The sequence below is a fragment of the Equus caballus genome, chromosome 8, assembly GCF_041296265.1.
Source record: "Equus caballus isolate H_3958 breed thoroughbred chromosome 8, TB-T2T, whole genome shotgun sequence".
NCBI classification, from domain to species: domain Eukaryota; kingdom Metazoa; phylum Chordata; class Mammalia; order Perissodactyla; family Equidae; genus Equus; species Equus caballus.
In genome coordinates this window covers 97,292,066-97,316,367 of record NC_091691.1, presented here as the reverse complement: position 1 = coordinate 97,316,367, position 24,302 = coordinate 97,292,066, and the positions used below count along the sequence as shown (strand labels likewise).

General features: G+C 50.5%; 1 protein-coding gene across 2 annotated transcripts; it reads left to right on the top strand.

Annotated features, from left to right (window-relative positions):
- The first annotated feature begins 148 nt into the window (after window positions 1-148).
- DIPK1C (divergent protein kinase domain 1C) lies at window positions 149-21,571 on the top strand. 2 transcript variants are annotated; one of them, XR_002810018.2, is made up of 5 exons: window positions 296-614; window positions 9,452-10,135; window positions 14,326-14,490; window positions 18,732-19,349; window positions 19,761-21,571. XR_002810018.2 is itself a non-coding variant. In XM_023647988.2 (4 exons), exons 1-4 carry the CDS (start codon window positions 417-419, stop codon window positions 18,948-18,950), a joined length of 1,266 nt encoding a protein of 421 aa, XP_023503756.1. In that variant the 5' UTR covers window positions 149-416; the 3' UTR covers window positions 18,951-21,571. The 2 variants fall into 2 exon arrangements, 1 of the variants encoding a protein (XP_023503756.1); XM_023647988.2 differs by having other exon boundaries at window positions 149-614; window positions 18,732-21,571.
- Window positions 21,572-24,302: the final 2,731 nt, after the last annotated feature.

Sequence of the window (24,302 nt, the reverse complement as noted above, 5' to 3'; positions counted from 1 at the left end):
CGCCCAGAGAAGGGGTGAGATCCTGTCTCAATTAAAGATGTGTTGGCAGAGGAGCCAGTCTAAACCCGGGGGAGTTTGAATCTACGCGGATTGTTTAAGAGGGGAGCTGGTCTTCTTGGGAAAAAGGTGCAAAAGAAGAAAAAGTGGAAAAGGTGGCGGGTGCGGCGTGGGGAGCAGGGCGTCCAGCGGGGGTACCCGGGAGCGGCGAGCCCACACCCCCTTCCCCGGGTGCTGGGGCTGGCGCGCCGGATGCGGCCGCCGACACCCTCCACCCCCAGGACCCGCCGGGCGCCAGCGATCCCGCGCCGAGCCTGCGCTCCCCTCGCGCTGCCCCTCCCCCGCCGAGCCGGGCAGAGCGCGGAGCCGCGAGGCGAGCGCGGGGCGCGGCGGCGGATCGGGGTACTGCCGGGCTGGCCATGGCGCGGGCGGCGGGCGCGCGGGGCAGGACCCGGTGGCGCGGGCGGTGCGGGAGGTGCGGGCGGGGTGCGTTGCTGGCCTGCGCCGCCTGGACCGCGGGCTGGGTGCTGGCGGCCGCGCTGCTGCTCCGCGCGCACCCAGGCGTCCTCTCCGAGCGCTGCACAGACGAGAAGAGCCGGCGCATCCTGGCTGCGTTGGTAGGTCCCGCCGCCGCACCGCCCCGCGCCGCGCGCCCCGGGGCACATGGGATGGGAAACCCTCCGCGGGCCCGGGGAGCTTGGGACTCGGGCGCGGACGTGGCTCCCACGGGGGGAGGGGTCCTGAGGTGCTGCGTGGAATGCCCGACGCGCAAGACCCAGTCTCGCGAATGCGGACTTTGCCCGGGAGTTCCCTGAGGGCGCGCAGGAGTGTCTCTCCCCGCTTCTCCAAAATTGGTCCTTTGTCCCAAGACAGTCTTCCTGCCCGACTGCCCTCCCACCACCCCCTGAGCCCGCGCTCCTAAAGAAACTTTGCAGGTCTGCTCCGAGTAGCCGGGCAGCCCCTCGGTGCCCGCGTCTCGTGTCCGGCGGCGGGGCTTGGGGCGCTGGCCAGGGCGCGGGCGGGCGCGGGTCTCCGGGCTGGCGGGGGCCATGCCTTTGCCTCTCGGGTCGCGGTTCTGTGATTCCAGCCTGGACTACACCTCGCTGAGCCCGATGCAGAGGGCTAGTCGGGCCCCTGCTTCTCTGCGCCCCCAAACTGCGGCTCTCCCCGCGGGCGCGGTCTGCGGGACCCAAGGCAGAGCGCGCTCAGGGGAGCGGAGTTCGCCGCGGAGGCGGCTCGGACCTCGGAGGACCCCTGTCCTGGCGTGATGACAGCAGTGTCCCAACAGGGGAGGGCCTGAGTGCTCCTAGCTGGGCCGGGCAGGTAGGGAGAGAAACGCCTGGGCTTGCGGGCTGCTGCGCGCCCTGGGCCCAGATGCTCATTAGTTGATTCCAAACGAGGCTGCTCCTTAGTCTCTCGGGTTGGTTCGGGAAATTATGTGCATCAGGAGACTTGAATAAAGGCAGGAATGCCCCAAAGGAAAGCCAAGACGACAGGGAAGATAGCGGCAACTACTGTAACATGGACTGATTATTCACTTCCTAAAACAGGGACCATCTAAGCATTTGTTGTGAAAAGTGATCTATTTTCTAAGAAATCTTCAAGGAACCTATGGGAAGTTTTCATTCTAACTGCTTACGTGTGGGTGGGCCTTTTGAGATTGTATGTTTTCAAAACGTGATAGCATACAAGTTTTTTTTTTTTCTAAAGATTGGCAGCTGAGCTAACAACTGTTGCCAATCTTTTTTTCTTTTCCTTTTCCTGCTTTTTTCTCCCCAACCCCCACCCCCGTACATAGTTGTATATTCTAGTTGTGGGTCCTTCTAGTTGCGTCATGTGGGATGCCACCTCAACATGGCCTAACCAGTGGTGCCATGTCTGCGCCCAGGATCTGAACCCTGGGCTGCCGAAGCAGAGCACGCCAGCTTAACCACTTGCCATGGGGCAGCCCCTACAAGTTTTAAAGTAAATGATTTTTTTGAAAAAAGAGTGAGATTGGAAAAATTAAAGAAATAATGAGTGAAGCATACAAGCTAAAACAAAATCATATTCCTTAATTGTCTGACTTGTGACATCATGAATTGATCATAATGCAGGTGAGACACACATCCTTGATCCCCTCCTTACTACTGCTCAATCATTTATCTATCTATCTATCTATCATCTACCCACGGTTACTATGAAGTTCTGCCAAGTTTTCATTAAGTTGCAAGAGCTCGCTGATTTTCTCAGTAACCCGTCTAAAAATTCCTTTCACTTATAAAGATTTTTTCCCCTCTGTTTTGCAGGGGCTGACTGACTAATTACAGTGAACAAAAATTAATAGAATGGCCAGGATAAAATACCTGTTTAAAAAAATAACGTAATAATCTTTTAGATTAAAATGAAAAACCAATGCCACTTTTCATTTATTTATCTTTGGTTAAGTGGGAAAAGGCCTAATGGAAATCAAATAGCCTAATATAATTTAAGTAATTGCCAATCACAACTTTCCCAGCATTCCGCCTCATAAATTAAAACCAATTCTGATTAGAGGCCCTACCAGTAAATCTCCTTGGCAGCCCTGTGGGGTTGGTTTCAGTCTGACGTGAGGCTGAAGCGACAGTATGGCTCTCAGCCTTTCCCACTGCCAGGAGGACGGTTTGAAATACCACGTCTGTCTGTCTCCCTAAAGTTCTCTGACGTGGTCTCACTGAACTAATGAGCTGATTTTTGAGGAGCATCATTCGGACGCTCTGTTGGGGGCCATCATTTCTCACATGTGCTCAGGACTGGCCTTGTCACCCCTGCTACCCTCTCCATTCTGGATGTGTTGATGTGAGTCCCACGCAGACCCCCGGCTCACTTTCTCCCAGGACGCTCTCAGCTAGAACGAGCTTTGAACACGACCCCAGTCTCGGCAACCCAGACTCTGCTGGGCCCTGGCTTCCACCAGAGGCCGGCATTGTGGCCTCCCAGGACACTGGCTCAATTGCGCCTCTGTCTCTCGGCTCCCCAAACACTTTCAATTCATTCTGCCTGGCTTTTATCCTTAATAATAAAACGGGCTGTTATTTTTCTGACTGGCCTCCAGACTCTCATTAGCTTTCAGTCTCAACGCCAGAGCACAGAAGGAGGACTGCAGCTGAGCCAAAGGGAGCCCTCTTTCTCCCTGGCAGAGCCTACCAAGGGGTGGTGAACGCCTGCGTGTGTTCCCAGACCCCCCAGCACGGCAGGTGGCATCGCTGGCCTGTGGGGGAGCCTGTGGAGAAAGCTGGGGAGCAGGTTAGGAGCTGGGAGTCAGGCCTGCTGGTCCGCCCAGGCTCCACCCCACCTCCTGAGGGAGGCCGCCACACTCCGCGACCCTGGAGGAGCCAACTGGAATTGTTGCAAAGAGTCAAGCCCTGGGTCTTTGAGCTTAGGGTTTTGCTGTGGCTTTTCAGGACATCCCGTAATCAAGACATCCGAACGCCCTGCTCGGCTTCTCTATGAGGTTTCTGGAGCCTTACTTTTCCAGGGAACTGTGTCAGGAGGCTGTGCCAGCCTGACGAGGTGACTCTGCGCTTCATAATTTATAAGCCTGGCGTCTGTTCTGCAGGCAGAGCACTTCACGCAGTGGCAGAGATGTGCGCTCTGGGCGCCTGTTGATGCTCACTGTGGGAAGGCACAGTGCTCCCGAGTTTACACCTGTCATTTCGCTTAATCCCCTCAACGACCTCTATGAGGTGTGTGCTTTTACTCGCCCCAATTTGCAGATGACAAAAGGGAGCCCCAGAGAAGTCAAGTAACTTGCCCCGATTCACACAGTTAGTGTGTTGTGGGGTCAGGATGTGACCCTGTGCGCTCTGATAGTTGAGACCCTGACAGTAAGTGGTTTTTTCAATGTTGAAAACCGTAAGTAACAACTCATTCTACTTAACCCTACCATAGTGTATCGTGTTCAAAGCATCTCAAAAACATTCCCACAGACCCTGTTGTTCAGAAGCCTTAATTCCCTTTTGACTAGTTAGGTCTTGATGAGATTTAATTCAGTTGCCTACATTAGGGATTCATTTTTAATAGGGCAGGCTTATCTTTCTTTGCTGTGGTAGAAACCCAAGGCCTTAATGGGACCACAGCATCCAGGGCACATACCCAGAAAGATTTTACAGCAGTGAATGACTCTCTGTTCCTGAGTGCTTCCGCTGTGTTTGGAATGTGTATCTTCTAAGCCATCCAGGGGTCAAGAGGGCCTGCATGGTGGGCTGGCTAATCGCTCTGAGATTCCACAGGACACAGGGTAACTGCTCGGGAGAGGCATTCCATCGTGTGATATGAATGTTGCTAACTGCATAGGAGCTTAATGCTCCTTAAAAACGAAAACGAACACACAAAGGAAAACCCAGCCCTTAGGCATGACCCCTGAGACCCCGTCAACAGTTTCCCAGACTAGAGTGGACAGGTTTTGTTTTTGCCTGAGAACCATGAGACAAACTGGAGAGATTCTAAGTAACCTCTAAGAAGGCTTCCTACGAGAACTGGGGAGGCTGACAATGTGTGTTTCCACGTGGGTACACAATCTATAAGAAACATGAGGCGGCTGTGACGGTAATTGATTAAAAAATGCCAGTTAACTACAATGAGACTTGATTAACGTGTGTTTTTTTCAGTTTATTTTAAAACCTGATACCTGTAGATTTTGTGTGCACATACATTTGGGTACAGAAATGTACCTGTCTTCAAGCTGGCAGGTAGGTCCTCCCCATATTCAGAGAAAAGTCTGCTAAAGTCTGATTTTAAAAACAGAGTTAAAGTAAATAAATCGCTTTTATGGAGCTAAAAAAATAGCTATTTTAATGGGACATGCACCTAATAAAATAGTTTCACTATTGTGTCTAACATGACGACAGTTTTTAATTAGCTTGTAAACTGGTAATTTGTACTTTAACTTCATTTTTTTTAAACGCTAGATTAAGTGTTTCTCTATGTTTAGTAGGCACAGACTACTAACCAAAAAGATCAACTAAAAGACTTTAGATTACTAAAAAGACCCTGCAGACCCATCTCACACTGGTGACCAGAATAGCCACAGTGGATGGATTTACCTTCTACATAAGAAGAGATGGACCCAAATGCCAAAAATACTTCATCATAAAGGATGATAACAAAGAGCAGGTCTGTAAGAACTACACTTGTACGTCTTTTTTAGCGCACTAAATATAGCTTAATGTAAACTGTCTCCTGTGACAGGCGAGGTAATGGGGGCACTGAACATGAGGTCATAAACCTGACTCCCCTGTGGCAGCTGGCAGGCCCGGCCGGGGTTCTGGGCGGCTGGCTCCACTCCCTGCTTTTTCCGGTGTGAAACACTGCATCCCGCAGGCTGCCAGCAAGTGGAGGCACTCTTATACCTCCGGGTGCTGATCTCCAGAAAAACAGCCAAAATTAATGTAGCCCTCCCTCCAAAATCAATAGGTTATATGCCAAATTTGATGATTATACCATTGTTCAAAATGTCTTGGAACTCCTGCTTGGAACTGCCTTTCAAATTTGCAGAGGCAAATCTCATATAGATTTCAATGACACAGTTTTGTAGAAAATACTATTGTGGGAGCCACCGGGAGGGGAATGCATAGGTGACTCACGTGGATTGTTTAGTGAGAGTTGAGGGCGCAGGAGGGAGACAAGGATCCCCACCAGCAGGCGGGGCTGCCCCAGGGGAAGGCTGACTTGACCCTTGAGGGTAGGGAGCACTTTTTTCAGGTGGAGACCCAGGAAATGGCATTTTCCATAGGATACCCCCAGCCGTCTCACCCTGCTGCTAGCCCTCAGTTGGTCTCCACTCCCCTGAACCGTGTCTGGTTCTCTGAACACACCGCGCTACTTTGCAACTCTGGGTCTTTGCGCAGGTTATTCTCTGCGACAGAATTGCCTTCTCCCTTCTTGTCTGCTAGGCAGACCTGCAATTTGTCTTTCAAAATTGAGCTCAGACGCATCTCTCCAGGAAGAGGGAAGAAGCTCCCCTCACCTCCCGCCTCCTGATGACCAGGGCTAAAGAGGGTGGGGGGAAGGAGCGTTCACTGAGACACGCAGGTCCTCCTCACCTGTGACCTTGGTTGACCTTCACAGGTCTCCTGTGACACGATATCCTCATCCAGTGTTACAGACTTGGAAACAAGCCACACAGCTAGTGAGGGGCAGAGCCCAGAGGCAGACCCAGTCTTCCCCGAGGCCAAGCCTGGCTGTGTTCCTGTCTTGCCCATGTCACACCCTGCTGTCATTTCCAAGGCAGCCGTTTCTGTGAACTCCTGGTACCTGTAGTTGGATTGTGGCTCAGCTCACACACAGCTGAGTTAAGTTCAGAAAGTGACATTGTTAATTTGATGATGGCCCGGTGTGGGTGTGGCTGAAGCAAGGCCTTGCCCATGGCCATTCTCCATCCTGGTGGAATGGAGTGGGCTTCTTGGCCCGCAGGTGTCACTCCTGGCCAGCGGCCATTTCAGCTGCAGTTCCAGATGAGGAGAGTAAAGGCCCTGGGCAGTCACAGTTGGTGCCCTCTCTGCCCCCGCTCCGTGCAGCGGACAGGCCCGGGCCCACGGCTCCTGTCTTGCCTTCTGCACTGCTCTCCTGGCCTCGCCTCTCGGGTGCCATTCCCTTTCTCTCCTCAGGGCTGGGCTCTGCAGCTCTCAGCTTGGGGTCTGCCTCCTCCCGTTCGGTGAGGTCCTATCACCTGCTTGTCTCTGTGTTTCAGTTCTGTTCTATACTTCATACAAAAGCACTTTTGATTAAATTACAAATGTAACAACACTCTAAAAATGTTTATGGAATTGAATCAAACCATTTTGGACATCATACTTAGAAGGATTTTGGGCTTTATAAGGAAATCAAGAAAAAATTGTTGCACTTTCTTATGAGTTTTATTATAGAGGTGTGAGGCTATGTAAATACCAGATAAAGTAGGAAAAAAGGCAACACATAAAACGAACACCCCATATTATTTCTATCATTCACGTCTCTTTACTCCTGGTTGTATCAGCCACTTAACCCCTTCATCCCCCCTTTACCTCCAAGATTATCCTGAAAGGTCTCAAAGGAGCTCGAATCAGCTGCTACTTTCTTACGAGCAACAATATGGAAGCAGTTCTAGGCAAAGAGAGAGCGACTTACAGGGTCCTGATCCTTTGGACGTTCATTTCATGACTCCCAACCTTGGAAAGAGGTCCCAGGATTAAAAGTAAAATGATGGCATTTTACCAAAATTTTGCTAAGTTAAATTGTACGATGAAGTGTATTTAGAACAGTTTGTGCGTGTTTAATATAGCTTCATTATGGCTGTATTTTTCCAAAAAAAAGCCAGCCCCAGCAGACAGGGTGGCATTCCCAAGCCCCAGGATCCAGTTCTTGACTTTATCTACAGGTCTCATCGCTTGTGCCTTTGTGCTTGGCCAGCGTGACCCCTCCCCCTAATACAATATACTGAGATCGAAAGCCCCCAAAGGAGAAGGGGCTTTTAGGAGACCCCTCAGCAGGAGGCCCGAGGGGTCAGGTCAGATGGCTTGGGTTTTTGGGGGTGTTGTCCAGCTACTGCCCGAAATGGCCCTGAAAATCCAGGATACTTGTTTTAAGAACTGGAAGTATATCTTTCCAATAAGCACTTTGGTAATAGAATTTCAACAATTAGCCTCCAGTATCTATAAAGACCCACAATTGCTTATCTAGCACTTTGGGGCCAGGCGTGTTTTAGAATTCGCAGTTTTTTGGGTGTTAGATAATATGGAGCATATGCCTTATATTTTTCGTATGAGGCAGCACCACTATCAAACAAATTAATAATTTTGCAGCAAAATGTATGCAAATTTACACCAAGTTGAATACATTCCGACTATAAATAGCCTCACATCCTTTCAGTTGGGTTTGACTCCACACGAGGCCAAATAAGTCATGAAAAACTTGCAGTTTTCAGAGTTTTGTGGATTTTGGAATTATTCATATGTCCAGGCATTGGAGGTACATAGTCTGACTTTAAGGAGCTGCTTATAATGTACTTGGGCTTAATGAAGCTGACCAGCATGAAACAACCAGTCTCTGAACAGCATAGAGTTACACGCCTGGGTTATGCAAGGGCACTCACGATGCCTTGCACTTGAGTAAAGTCAATGGCTTCCACACACTTTTCTCACTCAGCCTGTCCAAAAACTGTGCAAAGGAGGCCAATTAGGTGTGACACAGGGGAGGAATTTTGTGACTCAGAGGGGTCAGGTGGCCTGCTCAGGATGTCACAGCACAGCCAGGGCCAGATCCTAGCCTTCTGGCTCTCAGTACAATCCTTTCTTCTCTGCACACAGTGCCCTGAGCATTGCCCCAGCTGGCCACTCAAGGCACTTTGTAATAAACGAAGTAGAGTGAAAAAACACGTTGTGGTTTTCCATGTGTCTCATTACCTTACGGAGCTAGGGTGATGCTCTTGTCTCATGTGCTGCAGGAGTTCTAGGAAGGAAGAGAGGCCTGCATCTGCTGATGTGGGGGGAAGATTCATCTGTGGGGGAAACAGGTGGAGTTAGAAAATACGCTGAGTCTAGAGGTTTAGGTTTCCTAAAAAATGAAAGAGAAAGAATAAGAATCCTCAATTTCCCCCTGTTCCACACCAGCCTCCCTATGACCCCCTCTAGCAGGTCCTTCGGGCAGGGTCTGGCTGGACCATCTTCTTAGAGATGTTTGTAGTGTGGTGGTGGGGTCACTGGGTCCCCTCATGTGGCACCCGTTCCAAGAGCCCCTGAAATATAGGAGAAACGCCCCCACGTGAGGGTTCCTCACCTCCGCCAGGCACCAGATGCCCCTACACTCCCAGAATCTATCTGTGCGGGTCCTTTGTTCTGACAGGCGTCCCTGGGGCCCTCCGCCTCTAGTCCCACTGATGCTACCAGCCCCCAGGCCTGTATCAAACCCTGTTCCCTGCAGGGGCTTCTGGGAACCCCCTAATCCTCCCAGAGGCTGCTGGCCTTATAGCAGCGGGAAAGCAGCGGGCTCAGCGAACGTTGCTGCAGGAAGGGTCCTTACTGTGGTCGCCACGGCCCCACCTCCCGAGGTCCCACTCAGCTGTTCTTGGATGGGGTTAAAACTCTCTGATGACCCTAAGGAGTGGCCGGAGTTGAGAACTGCTGGCCTGGCCCTGCCCTTTCACTGCCAGTTGAAGACACTGAAGCTGAGGTGGCAGAAAGCCTCTTCCCAGCATCACACAGCGGCTGGCGGCAGACCTGCTGGCCTCCGGATGTCCTGATTCTGCAGACCTGGCCCTGGGCCCGCTGGAGTAACATCATAAATCTGAGACTCTCCTTTAAGTCTTTCACTGCGTTACTCACTGACCTGAAAGCCTGTGGGGGTCACATTCATGAGGTTTCTCTCAACAGCTGATTAGAAGCGTCCTGAGTGCAGGGACCAGCTCCATCCCTGTCCTCCACCCCTTGCGGGTTGTGACCCACTGTCCCCTTCCTTCCAGTGCCAGGACTACGAGGGCGGCGCGCTGGCGGGGGACCTCTGCGAGGACCTGTGCGCGGCGGGCCGCCTGCGGTACCGGCGCTGCCTGTACTACGAGAGGGGCAAGAAGGTGCTGCAGGCCGACTGGCGCGGCCGGCCCGTCATCCTCAAGTCCAAAGAGGAGGCCTTCGCCAGCTTCCCGCCGCTCAGCCTGCTGGAGGGCCCGGCCGAGGAGGGCGGCCAGGACGTCCTGGAGGCCGAGCTGCTCCTGCTGGTGGCCGGGGAGGTCAGGAGCGCCCTGGGCCTGGAGCTGTCCCGCAGCCGCCTGGGCGCGCTGTGGCCGCGGGGCCGTGGCCCGCGCTGGCGCCGCCAGCTCGCCAGCCTGTGGGCCCTGCTGCAGCAGGAGGAGTTCGTCCTCCTGAGCCTGCTGCGGGACCTCAGCCGGCACGCCCTGCCCGTGCTGGGCTCCTGCGGCCACTTCTACGCCGTGGAGTACCTGGCGGCCGGCAGCCCCCGCCACAGGGCCCTCTTCCCGCTTGACGGGGCCGCGGGTGGCTCCCCGGGTGGCCGGGGCCAGGCCAAGGCCATCAGCGACATGGCGCTCAGCTTCTTGGACATGGTGAGCCATTTTGACAACGACTTCTCCCACCGCCTCCACCTCTGCGACGTCAAGCCCGAAAACTTTGCCATCAGGAGTGACTTCACGGTGAGTGGCTCTGGGGGGCTGTATTTCTGCCGGGGAGGACAGAACTTTTGGGTCTAGGTGGTTGTAGATGAGAGGATTTCTGGAATCCCAGGAAAACATTGTAACGTTATGCAACCGTCTAGCCTGGACAACCCCGACCTGCCGCAGCACCTCCTTTCGGGGTTTTAATGGGAGAACTTGCAGAACAAGTGCACCTTATGCCCTACAGGAGTGGGCGCTGTAAGGGACAGCCTCTAGGGCCTGAGGTAGAAGGCCAGCAAGGGGAGATGTGTCCTCACTCAGGGCTGTTCTGGTTGCTCTGAAGCCTCTTAGAGCTTATTTGGAAGCAGGCGTTTGCTGAGCACAGAAACAATCTTCAGGAGATGACGAGCCAGGGGGGTGATGAGGAGCGATGGCCTTTGGGGGGCATTTGTACAATGTCCCAGGTGGGGGACGCTGTTTTCAAACTGCCCATGCTTTATGATAATGTGCAACTCTTTCTAGTACTTTCTTCCTGGAGAGGTTCTTGTTACTTTCCCTTCTGTGGGTAAGACTTCTGGAACGTCCACTGGAGTTTTGGTGCCATCTGCAAGGGAAAATCCTGCCAGGTGGAAATATCTGCCTCTGCACTGCTCTGTAGAGGGCAGGTGAATATTCCCTCCCTCTCTGGGCAGTGCAGGTGTACAAGAGCTACATGAGGTGGAGAGGCAGCAGCAGGAGGGGCTCCTGTGTTTTATTATAAGATAACCTCCTTCCGCTCCCTCCCAGCTACGCTAGACCCCAGTGTCAGATTAATGCCGCAATGATCTGGGGTGCCGCAGGTGTGACTGTGTCATTGTCTGGGGTCACTCCTCCTGCCGCAAGGAGTTTGCTGTTACACTGCAAATGCTAGCAGGTGAATGGTCAGGCCAGCTTAACTCCGGCCACCTCAGGGGGCTGGTCATTGTAGGGGCCAGCTCATGGTGGAACAATGCTCTTCATCTGGGTTAAAAACATAAAGGGACAAAAAGAAGGTACTACTACTGCCAGCCATGGGCTTCCATGGCGGGTGGCACAGGAATGCCTTCTTAAAACAGCCTGAAATCTAGAAAACTAAATTTGCCAACAGTATAAATCCCTTTTCCAATCAAGTTTTTGTCACTGTGAAGGGTGTGGTAGCATCTTGCCTAAACTTTGTCCTAATGCCCTGGCCCTGGCTGCCCCAGAGGGGCTGATAAGCCAGGGGTGGCTTGAAGTGTGGAAGGGAAAGAGCTGAGAGGTTCCAGCAGGTTCTGGGAAGTTCTAGGAGGATCTGCACACTGGGCAGTGGGCTCTGGAGGAGCTCATCCCTGTCTGCAAGACCCTGAGCTCCAGGAGACCCCTCTAGACGAGTTGTGAAGGGGAGGGACATCCCAGATTAATCCAGCTTCCTTCTTAGAGCTGAGCTCCTGAGCCAGGCTTCCCAGCTTCATGAGCAGGAAGATTATGTAATGGACATGAGGGCCCATTGTTATGCTCCTCAGAGAAGTCCCAGGGATGCAGCCACCCTGAGGCCTTGGGAGAGGAGGTGTGGAGCGTCCACACACAACTGCTGGCTTTGGGCAGTTTCGGGGCCAGCTCTTCTCATCGTTGGATCACTTGTTTTTCCATCCAGCAAACATTAGGAAGTGTCAATGAGGGAACTCAACAGGTGCCACCAAAGTTGAGGGAGTTATGGGCTGGGCTCCCGGGAAAGAAAGGCTTTACGGGGGAGGTGGGGCTGGTGGGTCTTCCCTGGGGAGTGGGCAGTGTGGGATGTTCCTCGCTTGTGTGGTCTATCTGAGCTGTGCTTTCCAGCATCTTTCGCACGATAGGCACGAAATATTTGTTCAATGAAATCATGACCACACTCTTTGACCTAGACCCAAACTCTGTCCTGTGGACCGGCGCCAGAGCACACAGGCCTTACCTCTGCCTGAGCACTTACTCGGGTGAGAGTCGGAAGGGAGGACGGAGAATTCCTCTTGGCTAAGCCTTCCTTACAGACACTGAGGTTCAAGAAGTTTATGAGTTTGCAACTCTTAAGTGAAAACCAGCAGTATCAGCATCACCTGAGGCCTTGTTAGAAATTCGAATTCTCCGATTCCACCCCAGACCTACAGACCTACTGTTTTAGGAACAAGCCTCCAGGTGATTCTGATTCGTGGTCAAGTTTGAGCCCTAGGGAGCTAAGGGACCAGCAGGTGGGTCCTCTCTTTCGCCCCTGTGGTGGTGTTGCCTGGGTGGAAGCAGGTGGTGTCCCTCAGATGACATGGAAGAATTGATGATGCAAAGCCATTCGCTTTCTCCAGGTCCCCACTGCAGGTCTTGACAATTTATCCAGTGGTTGCAAACGAACCACTAGGAAACATCATTACTTCGTGCTCCCAAACTATTGCCAGTAGTACTCCTTCCAGATAGATGCCGTGTTTCCTACTCTAGAGCCACACTTTTCAGTGGAGAATGAAATAATGCTCATCCATCCTTTGTAGTCTGATGCCAGGATGAAATTTGAAGAAGACGATGCAAGTTAGGTAATTTCACACAAGAAGAATGTTACGATTCTGCTGATACTATTTAAGAAGCCTCATGCGGGATTTCTGTCTGTGTTGTTACTGTTCTTATTTCAGGTGCAGAAAGTCAGGCTTACAATAGCTGCAGCCATTCTGCGCCATACATGAAAAATTAAAAGATAAATCTCGCTTTCCCTGGGAAATGAGAAGGGAACCATCAGAAATGGGAGAGAGAAGTTGCAAGGAGCTGCAATTCCATCTGTGGGCCTAGGGGAAGCTGGGGAGATTGCCAGAAACTATAGAAAGACCAGACGGGTCTTGTGGCCCCAATAATAAATTGTAAAGACAATAGATTCATTAGCATAGCTTCACACATTTTTACTGCATTAACCAGTGTAAATAATGAAATGAGCTATTGCTTATGGCTAAAGAATGAGTTAGGAAAAATTGATTAAAAGGATAATTTCTGTTTGCTCTGCCTGAATTAGTAATTAGGCAAAGCTCTTAAAATCGGGAAAATTTCCCCTTTCTTTATTTTCTGAAATAAATTATTTTCCCTCCTCTGTTGTCCTGACTAATCCCCAAGAAAATTTACTGCCTTCCGGCGTCAATCCTGAATGAAAAACAAAAACCCAAACCCAGGAACGTGCCTCCCAACATCGCATAGAACTGAGGAGGAAATGGACACGGACAAACGAACCCTCTTTTGAGATGCTACCAAAGGGAGAAGGGAGGGCTGATATTTTGAGACTGACCTGTGAAGGCTTGTGTAATGCCTCCGACGCCACCAGATTCATCAAGACTTCTAGTAGCTTTTTAATAGCTCGAAGCTACAACTGCTTGATTTGGGCAGACTCCAGGTTTTCTCAGGTTTGAGCTCCTCTTTTTTTTTTTTTTTATTCAGGTGGTGGAGGAATATCTGCATAATTTAGATGTTATTCTTTTTCTGGTTTTGAAGCTTAGTTGGTTTGAAGCCACGAAGATAAATCTGCGATTCCCTGGGGTCATCGTATTCTCATGCTGACGATGGGATTTAGTATCTGATGCTGTTGGATCAGGGTCCCCATGTTCTCAACCCTAATTTGAGAACTTGGACGCTGCCATTTGCCCCCACGTTTCAATCTAACCAGTGGGTTGGAAGTTAGTTGACTCAGGAAACAGACATGCTATAAACAGATAACTTAGGTGCCATCCACCTCATCCTCACCATCACGCCCACACACCTGCCCCTTGAGTGTCGTTTCCTTTCGTTGCCTATAGTCATGGGGGTAGATTCTCTGTATCTCACAGCTTTTATATTCCTGACTCTTGAAGGTCAAAAGACCACAGTGGTAAAGCAATGGAGGGGGAATTAATTCATTTTTAAGACATTTCAGAGATTCTACTTTTAAAGCCGAGAAAAGGTTTAAAATGAAAAGTAACACTTCTAGTTATAGTCCCAAATCCTAGGCTTTCACTAGTGACAGCAAAGGTCCTTTTTTCAGTTAAACTCTTGCGATAGAATTTATGCCAGTTGCTTGTGTAGATGAAACAAGCAGCTCCCCACATGGCCTGAACTCCTTCTCCTGCTGGCAGAGCTCTGGGGTGCCCGCAGTCTGTACCTCCTGCACCCCAACATGGGAACCCAGGGTCTGCACAGGCTCCCTCTGTGCTAAGCACCCAGGGTGTCCTTTGGATAACCCTCTGCTGTTTTGGCTACAGGTGGTGGCTATTGATGTGGACATGGCGTTTTTTGAACCTAAAATGAGGGAAATTCTTGAGCAGAATTGCACAGGAGATGAAGACTGCAATTTCTTTGACTGTTTTTCAAAGTGTGATTTGCGAGTCAACAAGTGCGGAGCACAGCGAGTCAACAGCAACCTGCAGGTGAGTAACAGCGGCTGCACGGGCTGGGGCGGACCATGTTCCCTCTGGCTGCCTCTGCCTGCTAGCCCTGTAGCGTCCTGTTAATGTACCTGAAGGTCACCCCTTCTGTGTCACCTGGGCTCCATGGGCTCAGTAAGGTCAGGGATGGTGCAGATGGGGTGGGCATTTGTTCTTCGTTGTCAACCCCATGAGGTTGTTGGCCAAGTGACCCTACGGGGTCTAATGGCTGGAGATCCCAGCAAAGCCCATTCTTGGGCTTCCCCCCAGCTATGGGGGCGTGGATAGCTGTTCTCTCTGGGTCTAGTCTCCGCGTCTACACACACACACGCACACAAAGAATGAGCACCCAGAGGCCTATCCATCAAGGATAAGACTGAAAGGAGTGCAAAGCAGTCCTGAGAAACTGGCCAAACTAGAGAGGCTGCACAGATACTACAGCTGAGGCAGGGAGGGGTGGGGCCAGTGGGTGGTTAACAGAGGGAGAAGGAAACATGTGTCACGAGTCCAGGAGATCAGCGACAAATAGGAATGGATCCTGGGTCCAGGCTTTCAGACTGAGTCTAGAGTTAGGGAAATCCCACCCTCGGTGGGTCTGCAATAAAATCATTCTTTTTCAGCTGTGGGAACAAGGTGATTTTTTCACTAGAGCATCGCTCACCTTGTGACCTCATCCCACAAGGGGGAAGCACTAACACCTGCCCTTTGCAGCATAATGAGAGACTGAGGTTACTATCCTCAATATATAAAGGGCTCTTACAGATCCGTTAAGAGGCCAGGGGGCCACTCACACAAAATTGGCAAGAGAAGAATGTATAACGAATACACAAGAGATGAAATCCAGTGACCGAAGAACCTGGAAAATTATTTAATCTTACTATTAAAAGACATGCAAATTAAAACCCAATGATAATAATTTTTCATTTTTGACTATTGGGAATAGTTGTTAAAATGCTATTAATTAACAGATGAGGCCTCAGGGAAGTAGATGAGTCCATATTGTTACCGTGATTGTAAATTTCTGCGTTTCTCTGGAGTGTGACTCAGAAATATTCACGCTGTTTAGCTGAGCAATTTCATTTGTGCATATTTTGATTATTGCCTTTGAATAAAGCCCTAGAAATGAAATTATACTTTCTTTAAGGATATGAGAAAATATGAAACATTCATTTAGTGAAAAAATGCAGGTTTCAAATCAGTATTCACCATATGATTCCATTTTTGTTAAAGAGTGTGTAATTGGAAAGATAGACGACAAAATGTCCAAAGCAATTATTTATGGGTGATAGGATTACAGATAATTTTTATTTTCTTCATCTTTTCTATATTTTGTAAATTTTCTACAGTGGTTATATATTACTTTTCTAACTTAAAATTCTACTCAAAAAAAGTCCCTGCCTTCATAAACTAACTGACAGATCAAAGGAATAGAATTTTTAAAATTTCAGAAATAGATCTAATGACATATGGACATTTAGTATGTGACAGAGTTGCATTCAGACCAGTGAGGGGAAAGCTGGGTTATATAGTGGATGGTGCTTGTAAACTGGGTAGCCAGGCACAAATGATCAAATTAACTCCTGTTTCACTCCTTACATCAAACTAAATTCCAGGTGGCTCAAATACGTGAAAAATGAAACCCTTAATGTACCAGAAAAAACCTGGGAGAATCTAAACTATCCCAGAGTGAGAAAGGTCTTTCTAAGTATGGAATGAAGCTCAGAGGCCATAAGAGGAACAAATGACAAATTTAATTACCTTAAAAAAAATCCACATGGCTAAAACAAAATTACCAAAAATACGAGAAAATTTTAAAAAGTTAAATGAGAAAATTGGCAAAATATTTGCAGTTGCTCTTACAGACCAGGAGAGTAGAGGACAGAGGGGGCCCTTACCTCCAGAGGCTGAGGCTCAGAGAGGGTCCCCCAGGATTGTCCTGGGCCCACCAGAGCTTCTTCACCATGGTTACCCCTCATCCCAGGGGCAGCATCTAGTGATTGGTCAGTGGGAGTGGGGGATATGCAAAGCCCAGCCCACTGGCCTCGATGAGGAACAGCTCTGTAGGCCATCCCAGCACCAGAAGCTTGCCTTCTCCTGAAGTTCCACGGAGGTGTGGGCCTCCAGAACCTCCCTCAATAAATCCTGCATGCAAACCACCATCTTAGAGTCTGCTCCCCAGGAAACCAACCTAAGCAAGGGGCTAACATCCTTAAGATATAAAGAGCATCTACAAATTAATATGCAAAAGGCTGACAATCTGATAGTAATATGGGCAAAGGATGTGAACTTGACCATTCACTGAAAAAGAAGCACAAATAGCTTTCAACCTGACTGATGAGAAGAAAAATGGAAATTAAACCATTTTTACCCATCGGTTGGCAAAAATGAAAGAGAACTCAAGTTGGTGAGGGCATGGGGGAAATAAACATTCTTGTTGAACGTTGCCAGGAAGGTGTAACTCAGTACCACTTTTATGGGGTGAATTTGGCAATATCTATCAAAACAAAAAAGACGCAAACCTGTTGGCCCAGAACTTCCATTTCTGGAAATTTAGTCACACGTGCAAAATAAAAATGACATATATGTAAATATTTATTTGTTAATTAATTATTATTATTATTTTTGGTGAGGAAGATTGGCCCTGAGCTAACATCTGTTGCCAATCTTCCTCTTTCTTTCTTTTTTTCTCCCCAAAGCCCCAGTACATAGTTGTATATCCTAGTTGTCGGTCACTCTAGTTCTCCTGTGTGGGATGCCACCACAGCATGGCTTGATGAGTGGTGTGTGGGTCCACATCCAGGATCCAAATGGGTGAGCCCCGGGACCCCAAAGCAGAGCACGAGAACTTAACCACTTGGCCATGGGGCCAGCCCCATATGCAAAATATTTATTGTAGCATTGTTCATAATAGCAAAAGTTAGTAAAGAACCTAAATTTCCATCAGTAGGAAACTAGTTAAATGACTTATGATACCTTCACGCCTTTGAGGTGCAGTCATGAAAACAAATGGAGTATCCTTGTACCAACTGGTGTGGAAGGCTCTGCCTGATGTTTGGTTAAAAGGGAACAGCAGCCCTGGACCAGTGTGTGTGATACGCTGCCATTTGTGTAACGTAAAAGGAAAAGGAAATGTGCACGTAGGCTCTTGTGCGGGTAGACTCTCCCTAGAAAGATATGCAAGGAAGTGGTTGCCTCTCAGAGCTGGGAGCTGAGTGTCTGCCTGTCAGGAGTTGGGTAGAGACTAAGATTACCGTCTGTCTTTCCGGATATTTTAAATTTTTGCACGTGAAAATACATTATCAATTCAAAAATGAAATAAGAGAATTTGTTTTTCAAAAGAATCCTCGCCTTTGCGGGGACTGGGAAATGGAAATTAAAGTTATGTGTCCTCTATGAAACAGTGGCTCTGAGAACGGAGGCGTTTGCTAAATGAGTCTAATATAAAGTGGGATGCAGAAAAATGAAGCTCTTTAATTATGCAGCTCCCAGTACAATTCTCTCAACAGGGGGGAAACTATGAAAGATATAAAACAAACAACATGTTTAAACTGAGCGTTTAAGGAGATTTTCACCATTAGTGAATTTCATACCTTATTAGAATTAAAGGCTGTGAGATCGTGGCTTAATTTTTACTTCTGCTCCTAAAATACAACATTTCAAAGGCTCCTTAACAGAGCCTTTCCCTTCCAATATCCCTTTCTCCTGACCCCAAAGTGCTGTCACGTTTGCATACTGCTTCTCACCACAGCATCCTTTGACCCTCAGGACACCCCTGTCAGGCGGCTGTCACTGTCACTGTGACCAGCGGATGGGTAGGAAAGCCCGGCCTCAGCAGTGTGGTGGCAGAGCCAGGCTGGCTGCCCTCAGGCCTGCCCAGGGGCCCACTCCTTATGCAGCCGCGGCTGCCTGTGACTTTCTGCTCCCTTTTCTCTTCAGAAACGTCTTCAGTCCTTTCTGAAATGTCACCCAGCACTTTCCCCATATGCTCTGAGGCTAGAAATGGAATTTTCTACCTCATACGGAGGTGGCCTTCTCCTCTCTGAGGCGGTTTCTTCATGGCGCTGAGCAGTTTAGGTCCCAGAAGGGAAGGCGCCTTTTAGAACCAAAGGAGCTCTGTGGTTCCCCCCTGCAGGAACCCAGGGCGGTGGGAGAAGCACGAGGGTCTGTGTAAGACCCTGTTGCTCCGGAAGCTTTCCAGGATGACCTGCTGCCCTGCACTAACCACTCACCTTCCTTCCCCTCAGGTCGTCTGTGACAAAATATTCCGCCATTGGTTTTCCTCGACCCTCAAGAGCTCTGCCATTTCCTTCCAGCTTCAGCGGCAGCTGCGGGAGGCGGTGCGGGAATGCGCAGACCCGGGGGGCCCGGCTGGGGACCCCCAGAGAGCGGCCCCCAAGGTGTTCTGGAAGCTTCAGCGCCTCCTCCAGGCCTCACTGAGGGAACTGCAGGAGGCGGGGAAGTAGCTGCTCCTGGCCTCCCAAATGCTGGCAGGGAGAAGCGACCTGGATCAATTTCCCCCTCAGCGTTTTACAGCAGAGATGTGTTCACGGTGCTCAGGACCGATCACTGAGACTTAGGGTCTCCTGAGTGTGGGATCCTTGATGGCGAGCCTCCCTCTCTCCCCTTCCGGTGTGATTTGTTCTGGTTTGAAGATACCATCGTGGCCTCTGACCTGTCACCCCTTTTAAAATGACACGAGGGAGGGGGTACAGAGCGTTTTACTTTTGGGGACCCTCCGTCAGTAAACAGCACAAATCCCAACATGCAGTTACTCTCTGAAGAAAGCGTGTGTGCTCGCCTGTCAGATAAGAAAGTTCCAGTTGTTCTCCCTGCAAATCGTTACCACGTTAAAGAACGTGCATGTGAGTGTGTGCACATGAGTGAGTGTGTCTGCTCACACGTGTGATTGAGTGTGTGCCCATGACTGAGTGTGCACACAAGAGACTGTATGCAAGACTGAGAGTTGTGCGTGTGTGAGCATGCATGCCTAAGTGAGCCTGTGGGTGTGAGCGAGCGAGTGTGTGAGGCGTGCATGGGCTCGGGGTGGGGGAAGGTGGATTTTCCAGCCTGGCCTAGCCAGCCAAGAGGAGTTCCCTTTCTTTTGGAGTTGAATACAAGAAAAAAGGAAAGTTGCATCTTTCGGGAGTATAATTTTTACCCGAGAGCACCTGTAAGGACAGCTCGTAGGGTTTTTCATTTTGAGGAACCCGTTGATTGGATGGATTGTGCTCTAGGCGCATGTCACCACTTACCATGGCACATCTTCCTTCCAGCGGGAAATTGTCGGTTTGGCACCGCCGGGTCGTCTTGCCACTGAAGGATTCACAGTCGAGCAAGCGCCAAGGTCGGCAGTGATACAGGCAGGATCGGAGGCTGGTGCCTCTGTCACTGAGTGAAGACCCAGTCACTTGGGCAGATTGGCGTATCAGTGGAGTTCCCGAGGAAGCCTTTCTGCAAGGGACGAATCCTGAAGGAAATGACCTTCTCGTGGCCCCGGACAGGCAGGTGAAACCGCACCCACCAGGCATCCCCTTGGAGGCAAGTCACCTCTGCTCCACCTCCGGGACACAGTGAGTGCTCACGGGATCACCACGGCCACCTTTTCAGAATCACACTCAAGGGGAGAGAAAGAAGGATGCCGAGAGAGGCTGAGGACATGACGTTGATAGTTTACAGATCGGAGAAGACAAGTTAGTCTGAAGTTTTAAAAAATCACAAATCGACAAATTCCAAGCAATTTCTCTTTTCTTGCCCAACCCCGTTCTGATCCAGACAAGGGGAGCTGCCTTCTTAAGTTCGTTTGGCTGCATTTCTCCAGGCCTCGCAGGGGGTCTGCCCTTGGCTCACGCTGAGGGAGCATGGTGAGGGACGGAATGATCTCAATTCTGTGACCCCTGAGCACTGTCGTTTGAAGGCCCACAGCGGCCTGCTCTTCCCACCCCTTCACGCATCACCGCTGGCATTTTTCCACATGACTCTGAGTTTCCCAAAGGGGCCCCTCTAATCATATATATGAACCACTCACTTTGCATTTGTGTTCTTTGGCAGGAAGAAAAAAAATCCACGTCAGTCACTCTTGTGGTAGAAGTAAATTAAAACTAAAGTTCGGTGCGCTGGCCTCAGACTTCTGGATTCTTTTTTTTTTTTTAAACTGAAGAAACAAATGACATATCCAGGACATGACCAGAATGTCATTGGCAAGCTATTGCTGTTTCTTCTCCCCCTGCCCCACTTTTTTTCTCCCCCAACCCCCCCAGTACATGGTTGTATACTTTTAGTTGTGGGTCCTCCTAGTTGTGGCATGTGGGACGCCACCTCAACGTGGCCTGATGAGCAGTGCCATGTCCTCGCCCAGGATCCGAACCAGAGAAACCCTGGGCTGCCAAAGGTGGAGCGCTCAAACTTAACCACTCGGCCACGGGGCTGGTCCTGGACTTCTAGATTCTAAAAGAAAAGAGAGTTGGCTTCTGTTTACTGGCGGAGGCCCTGTCGTTTTCTGCCGTGGCGAGGGTCTCACTGAAGCTCAGGACCCTCCGGTCAGGTTTCCAAAGACCGGGGTGAGACAGGGGGCAAGGGAGGGTGGAGGGGGCGGGCGGCAGGGCCTTTGCGGCTTGTACCTCCAGAACAGTTGGCTTTTGCATTGTGAGGGCATATCGGACCCCCGCGGGTCGACCCCGAGATTGCAGCCCTCCGTGATGTTGGCCCTGTGCTGCCTGGCCTGTCGCAGAGCTGGCTCCGGAAAGGGAAGAGGTCTATTTTTGTTTCCACCAGAATGGAAACAAATGTTTTTGTTTATCATAGGGACTATGCAGTATGTGATTACCCAACGCAGGAGTGTTTCTATTGCTGAAAAGGAGCGGTTTTATCCCTCTGCCCTTGTGTTTGACCACCCCGTCACACGCACACACATGCACACACACACACTCGCCACTTTCCCATCCTGCCAGGAGAGTTCCCTTTAGGGCCATGTCTCTCAAACTATCTGTGGTAAAGTTCAGTCTTTGTTTTTTTGAAATTTTCAAACCCTTACAAAATAATACTTTCATATAATACAATAAATGAACACTGTTGATTCAGTATTTGACATTTTTAATGTGACAAGTGAGATTATTTCTTCCTTGTCTGATTGAGTACCCACCCTCCCCGTAGGGAGACGTGTCTACCTAAATGATTTGTGTGTTTCGTTGTAAGAACACTCGTGCTAGACAAACACCGCAGAGACGTGTGGACGGGGATCCGGGAGGAGCCTGTGAAGTCGACTCAGCAAGCGCAGGCTGGTCTTTAAGTTTTGTCCAAGTTGAAGCAAGCCATGCTTCATTCCTCTCCAATCCCTCATCAGAAGTCAATCTTCACAATCGATCGTGATAAATTATAGTTAAAATTATGTTTTGAGGAGACAATTCCAGATTTCTGCCGTTTTGGATTACAGTTGACAAACGTCAACTACACAGAAATTTTAGGCGGCTCAGGCCGCGTGCTAATGGCCATGGGATACTGGAACTGGTCAGCCAGGAGTTGGACGTCCCGGCAATGTCACATGGCTGCAAATGTTTCTAAACTCTCCATTCTCACCTCTTCATAGGAAATGAGTAGTAAGTAGTTTACAGATGCACCTCCTCCAAGAAGTCCTCTAGGCTTGCCTCCCATGGGTGCTGCCCCATGCTAAGCACCAGCCTGCCCAGCCATCTGGGGATGCTCAGAATGGAGGCCCAGGATGTTAAGTTATTGGAAGAGCAGCTATTTTTAAAACTTGATTTGGAAACTGTTCTTTGAGCAGCTGTGGGTGGGGGAGTTTAGCTGGAAATTTCTGAAACCAATGGCCATATAAACCATGATGGTTACTGTGCTGCCGCTCTGCAGTTGGTAAACAAGTGCCATCTGGCTCGTAACATGTGCAATTTGTCCTACATTTTGGGTTCTGAAACCTGTGTTGAAGCCTCTGGTACCCAACATGGCCTCAATCCTGCTCCTTGTGCTTTTGCAGTGTAGTGTGTCTCATTCCTTGTAGAAATTGCTGAGGCTGAGCCTCATGGGCAATCCTACGGAAGCACGTTAAGAGCAGAGCAAACGCGTCTGCCGGGCCCACTCGGAGTTTCCTGGTGGGCCACCGCTGTGGTGGGAGGTCTAGTTTTTCCTCCTGTCTTTGGGAGGAGTCTCCAGGCTTCAGAAACACACCCCGCCTTCTCTGTGCTCTTCCTCAAGGTGCGCCAGGCTCAGCCTTTCCCAAAGCCACCAGCGTCCGCTGTGCTTCCCCTGGTCCGGGGGCTCCAGGCCCGAATCTGAGATCAGACGTCTGAAGTTCCATCTCGCTAACACCATTTATTGGTTTTGTCACAGGGGGCACGTCACTTAACCCTTCCGTGCCTTGGTTTCCCCATCTGTAAAAGCATCTATGCTTGTAATTCCTTCTCTCAGGGGTCCTGGTGAGGATTAGATGGGGCAGTGCGTGGAAGTCTGGGGCCCGCGAGGGCTCTTTGGCTGTGTGACGTGGGCGGCTTCAAGCCCCAGGCTGGCTGTGTGGCCAGGGGATCATCTCTGCGGCTTCTCTTCCCCTCCCCACTGCCCCCAAACTCCTTCTCAGCATAGGCTCCTTCCCACTTTGCCTAGTGATCTAACGCTGTGACGGCAGTCCCCAGCCCCGTCCCACCTGGGGCCATGTCACGAGGGTGAATCCTGACACAGGGCTGCTCAGCTGGGGTCCTGGACCCACCCGCGTCCAGCAGAGGCAGAACCACAGGGCCCAGGTGTGTGGCTCTTTGTAAAGTTCCACGGGGGCTTCTGATGCTCATCACAGGTCTGGAAGCCGGTCGAGAGCTCCTGTTAGAGGCTGCATGTTTGTGTCCCCCCAGAACTCCTGGTCAAAATTGTAACCCCCAGGCTGATGGTCTTAGGAGGTGGGGCCTTTGAGAGGTGGTTAGGTCGGGAAGGTGGGGCCTAAATCGTGGGATTAGTGCCTGATAAGAACAGACACAGAGGGCCAGTGCCCCGCCCCCTCTCTCCTGTCTCTTGTGTCCCTCCGTGCAAACTAAGAGGAAAGCCCTCCCCAGGAACCAAACTGGGTGGCACCTTGACCTTGACCTTTAGCCTCCAGAACTGTGAGAAGGAAGTGTCTATGGTTCGTAAGCCACCCTGTCTGGTATTAGGTTATAGCCGCCTGAGCCGACTAGGAGGCTTCCGCGCCCAAGAGCTGTGGGCTCAGCAGTGCAGGTGCGCATGGCAGAGGGCCCCCAGGGGTGAACGCAGCAAGGCTGGAGCCGCCAGAGTCACCGACTCCCAGTGAACCCAGAGCAGCCGACGATGTGCCTCCTGAGCAGAGGCGGCAGCGACTTGCTTGCTGTAAATGTCACTGGCCGTGAAGAAAACAGCCGGCTGCTCCCAGGAAATCTGAGTGCAGAGGCAGGGTTTGCCTGCAGGGGTGTTCTCCCCATCACCTCGTTGGCCCCGCATCCTGTGTTTCCCCAGGAAGACGGCGTGCGACTCCCAGTTATCGTCCACACCGCTGCGGGTGGGAAGGCTCTGACCCTGCACAGGTCCGGGTGTCTGTGCTTCCTGGGAAGCTGCGCTCCTGGAACAGCCATTGCTCTGGATGCATTGAGCTTGTTAGAGCTACAAAAAGCCATTTCAGCCAGGGCCGTGGGCAGGGGTCAGGGAGATGCTCCCGGCACGTAGCTGTGGTTAAGAACCTCGGTTGGGGCATTTGGGCTGGCTAGACCCCCACCCTGGGTTTCTTTGCCTTTATTTTCCCCTAATACAGACCTGAGGGGAGCAGAATGCTGCACACTGTAGTTCTCAAGCAAGAGTCAGGACAAATGATC

Bases quoted from the DNA above. Each gene is read 5' to 3' on its own strand.
- DIPK1C (XM_023647988.2), top strand. From the start codon at position 417: ATGGCGCGGGCGGCGGGCGCGCGGGGCAGGACCCGGTGGCGCGGGCGG. The intron at 615-9,451 runs GTAGGTCCCGCC...CCTTCCTTCCAG, and splicing joins GGCGCATCCTGGCTGCGTTG to TGCCAGGACTACGAGGGCGG. The intron at 14,491-18,731 runs GTGAGTAACAGC...CCTTCCCCTCAG, and splicing joins GAGTCAACAGCAACCTGCAG to GTCGTCTGTGACAAAATATT.